This window comes from Elephas maximus, chromosome 7 (genome assembly GCF_024166365.1).
Source record: "Elephas maximus indicus isolate mEleMax1 chromosome 7, mEleMax1 primary haplotype, whole genome shotgun sequence".
Lineage (NCBI taxonomy): Eukaryota > Metazoa > Chordata > Mammalia > Proboscidea > Elephantidae > Elephas > Elephas maximus.
In genome coordinates, this window is record NC_064825.1 from 122456529 (window position 1) to 122460635 (window position 4107).

At 39.1% G+C, this 4107-nt stretch overlaps 1 protein-coding gene across 1 annotated transcript; it reads right to left on the bottom strand.

The window, feature by feature from the left end:
* Positions 1 to 1838: 1838 nt before the first annotated feature.
* LOC126080885 (olfactory receptor 10V1-like) lies at positions 1839 to 2777 on the bottom strand. Its single transcript, XM_049892084.1, has one exon. It carries the CDS (start codon positions 2775 to 2777, stop codon positions 1839 to 1841), a length of 939 nt encoding a protein of 312 aa, XP_049748041.1.
* Positions 2778 to 4107: the final 1330 nt, after the last annotated feature.

A 4107-nucleotide genomic window follows, 5' to 3' on the forward strand; every position in this document is an offset into this window, starting at 1 on the left:
ACATTGATTACGTTCTTCAAGTTGTGCAACCATTCTCACCCTCCTTTTCTGAGTTGTTTCTCCCTCATTAACATAAACTCACTGCCATCTAAGGTTTCTATCTACTCTTTTGAGTTGCTGTTGTCACTTCAATCCCACATAGCCCTTAAAAGAGCATAGTGTTAGGAAAGAAAAAAAAAAAAAGCATAATGCTTGAGGCAGGCCTTTTTCACTAGTTAAGTTAAGATGACTTCAGGGAATATTTTTGGTTAAGCTTTAAAGATTATCTCAGGGCAATAGTTTCATGGGTTCATCCACCCCCCCATGGCTCCACAAAGTCTAGAGTTCATGAGAATTTGAAATTCTGTTCTGAATTTTCCCCTTTTTGATCAGAATTCTTCTATGGAATCTTTGATCAAATGTTCAGTAATGGTAGCTGGACACCATACAGTTTTTCTGGTTTTATGGCAAAGGAGGCAGCTGTTCATGGAGGCAATTAGCCACACATTCCATATCCTTCTCCTATTCCTGACTCTCCTTCCTTTGTTGTTCCAGGTAAATAGAGACCAAAGGTACCTTGGATGATCACATTTAAGTTTTTAAGACCCGAGGCACCACTGCACAACAAACTAGGAGGTAGAGCAGAAGTACTAAACATGTTATTAGGCCAATTAACTGGGATGTCCCATGAAACCATGACCCTAAACCTCCAAACCAAGATACCAAATCCCAGGAGGTGTTGATAGTACATAAGCAGCCTCAGCAGCTATCCTTTTTTTTTTTTTCTGTCATTCTTATAAGGAAAAAAAACAAAACAAAACCCATTGCCCTCGAGTTGACTCTGACTCATAGTGACCTCATAGGACAGAGTAGAACTGCCTCATAGAGTTTCCAAGGAGCACCTGGTGGATTCGAACTGCTAACCTTTTGGTTAGCAGCCATACCTCTTAACCACTATGCCACCAAGTTTTCCATTTGAGGGTCCTTTTAATTGGTGGGATTACAGGTGATTTTTTAAAACTTTTTTTTCTGTCTAATTTTATATTTTCCAATTTTTCTGTAATGGATGTGTACTATACTTATAAATGTAGAAATGTTATTATTTATAAAAAATAGAAACATAATATGATAGGTTGGCAGAATGGGGAAAGGATGTTCTCATACCAATTCTGCCATACAATCGTTAATCTTTCACCCCTTCTTGAAATTTCCCATAATGAATGAGAAGAAAATGGTGTAAAGACCTTGTTTTTGTTTTTGAAGCATCACCAATTATGCTTTTTAAAATGCCAGTTTATACCAGATATTTGTGCATTATAGTTTTACAACTTCTCAAAACTGGTCGGTATGATAAACATTTCCCAAGACTCAGTCAATAAAGGGAAGAAAAATAAGAGTTTCTGGGTGGAAACATGAAGAAGCATTAGAGCTCTTAGAGGGGACCTCTTTTGATTATTCTACAAATATTTATTGAATGCCCAGTATGTGCAAAGATATAGTGTTGTGTGGAGACATCAAAAAAAAAAAAAAGGAAAGTTCTTTGCCATCACCTGAATGAATTCATTAATTCGATAAATATGTACTGATTGTTCACATTGGCTCTAGGCACTGGGGATGGATCAGTGAACAAAACAGAAAAAAAATACCTGTCCATCAGGAATTCACTCTCTCTTATTTTAAATGATAATATTCACCTTTCAGGAACTTACACTATAATTGGGAGCTAGAAATAGGAATTTGGGCTTGATGAGGTAGAAAATCCAATCCCCTACTTGTTTAGATCATTTAATCCTCGAGTTTATCATTTTCCAAAGAATTATTTCCTGCCATTTACATGAATCCAGAAACTTCCACATTTCCTAGATCAATACATGTCTTTTAATTACCTTATTTAGTGCATCTTTCAGCTCCTTGTTCCTCATACTGTAGATTAAAGGATTCAAGATGGGTGTAACAAAGGTGTAGACAACAGAAACTACACGTCCCATTTCTGGGTTGTAGCTAGAGCTCGGGCGTAAATAGATAAGGCTGCAACAGCCATATTGAAGGAGAACCACAGTCAGATGAGAAGAGCAAGTAGAGAAGGCCTTATGTCGTCCCTCTGCCGAGCGGATCTTCAAAATGGTAGCCACAATGAAGATGTATGAGATGGAGATGAGGGAAAAGGGGATGGTAAGGATGATGACACTGGTGATGAAGATCATGGCTTCTGGCATTTGAGTATCTCCACATGCCAACCGCAAAATAGGGAGTACATCACAGTAGAAGTGAGTGATTCTATTGTGGCCACAAAATGGCAGATGGAAAATAAAAAGTGTCAGTAATAACGCTAGAATGAAACCCAGAACCAGGGCTCCCACAGCCAGTTGGGCACACAGCAGCCATCTCATGACGAGGCTGTAAGACAAGGGATCCTGAATAGCGACAAACCGATCATAAGCCATGATTCCCAAGAGGATACAGTCAGCACTGCCCAGAAAGACAAAGAAGAACATCTGTGTGCCACAGCCAGTGAAAGAGATGGGTATTTTCCCCATAGCCAGGAGGTTGACCAAGGCCAGAGGGGCAACAGTAGAAGAGTAAAAGATTTCCAGAACTGCCAGATTGGCCAGGAAGAAATACATGGGGATGTGCAGGGAACGCACAGCCCAGATAGAAAGGAAGATTGTGGCATTACCAATGAGGCTGCCAATATACATTAACAGGAAACTCACATAAATAAACATCTGTACCTCCAGGATGGGTGAAAATGGCTGAAACTGGAACTGGATCTCTCCAGTTTGGTTTTCATCCCTCATAAAACCGCATTGGCACATTGGATTTTTCTAGAACAAAAGAGAAAATATGTTAGGAAAGAAAATTCTGCATCTTTAGAATGGAGGTGATGGCAATGTTTTACCACCTATAACTTTTATAATTATAGAGATGAATTTATGCTATGCAAGCCACCCCCTATTCTACCTAGTGTTTTTCACTCACGTTTTCAAGAGCATTGGCTAGAGTTAACTATAGTCTACGACATTGAGTAGGAGCCAAGTAAATTTGCCCTGTGTGGCAATCGAGCTGAGGACTTTGACTTCATTTTTGTTTTACAAGAATCAGCTGAACTAATAACCCCTGAGCTTCTAAATCTGAACATTTCCTACCAATAATCTATTGGCCATCAAATATGAAGTCACAATGATCGGGCTTCCATGCCTGTTTTATGCATTAGGGTCACATTGTCCTATACAAAGAGTCCTCCTTCACTTTTCTTTGAAGGGTTGCCTTCCTAGAAAAAGGGATCAGGCTGTGCCAGTTCTGCAGCACTAAGCATGATGACTTCATTACTGGTTTGTGGTTGCAGAGTTAGCTCTTAGCCTCTAGTACACTGACCCTTAACTGTAGCCACAACCTCTCCACACCTTGTATAACTTTTCCCTGTGCTCCTAACCAAGAGTTAAGAGAAGTACAGCAGTTTTATAAACAACAAAAATATAGACTTCTAGTTTTGGACAGTTCATAAATTCCTCTCCTCTTCACAATCGCACAATACATTCTTCCATGTGTGTGGTAGAGTAATAAGTAGAATGTCTTGAAAACTTTTCTAAAATGATTATTTTGCTTTTATGGTATTTGGCTTTATATATGTCTTTTTTTTCTTATAATATTCTGCAGGGCAAGGACTGTATCTTATTCCTTCCCCTCTAGTGCCTAGAATAAGCTAAAATCAAACCAGTTGCCTTCGAGTCCATTCCAATATGGAATGTGTGTCAGAGCAGAACCGTGCTCCATAGGGTTTTTGAAGCTGATTTTTCAGAAGCAGATCGCTAGTCCTTTCTTTCGAGGTGCCTTTGGCTGGCACTTAATCATTTGTGCCACCTAGAGACTGGTCAATAAATGTTTATTGAATGAATGAATAAATGAATAGATCTCTTTCACAATCAGACTAGGCTTTCATTTAGGCAGAGCACATGGTCTTGTAGAGAATAACCTAAGGGTTCACAGGAGGAAAACATCCCTTTTACAGGCCTGGTATAACTTCATACCTTTGTATTAAGAAAACATGGTTGCTGAAATTTTACCCATCTTATTAGTACGTATTAGGTCCCTAGGTAGCGCAAACTGTTTTCACTGGACTACAGGTAC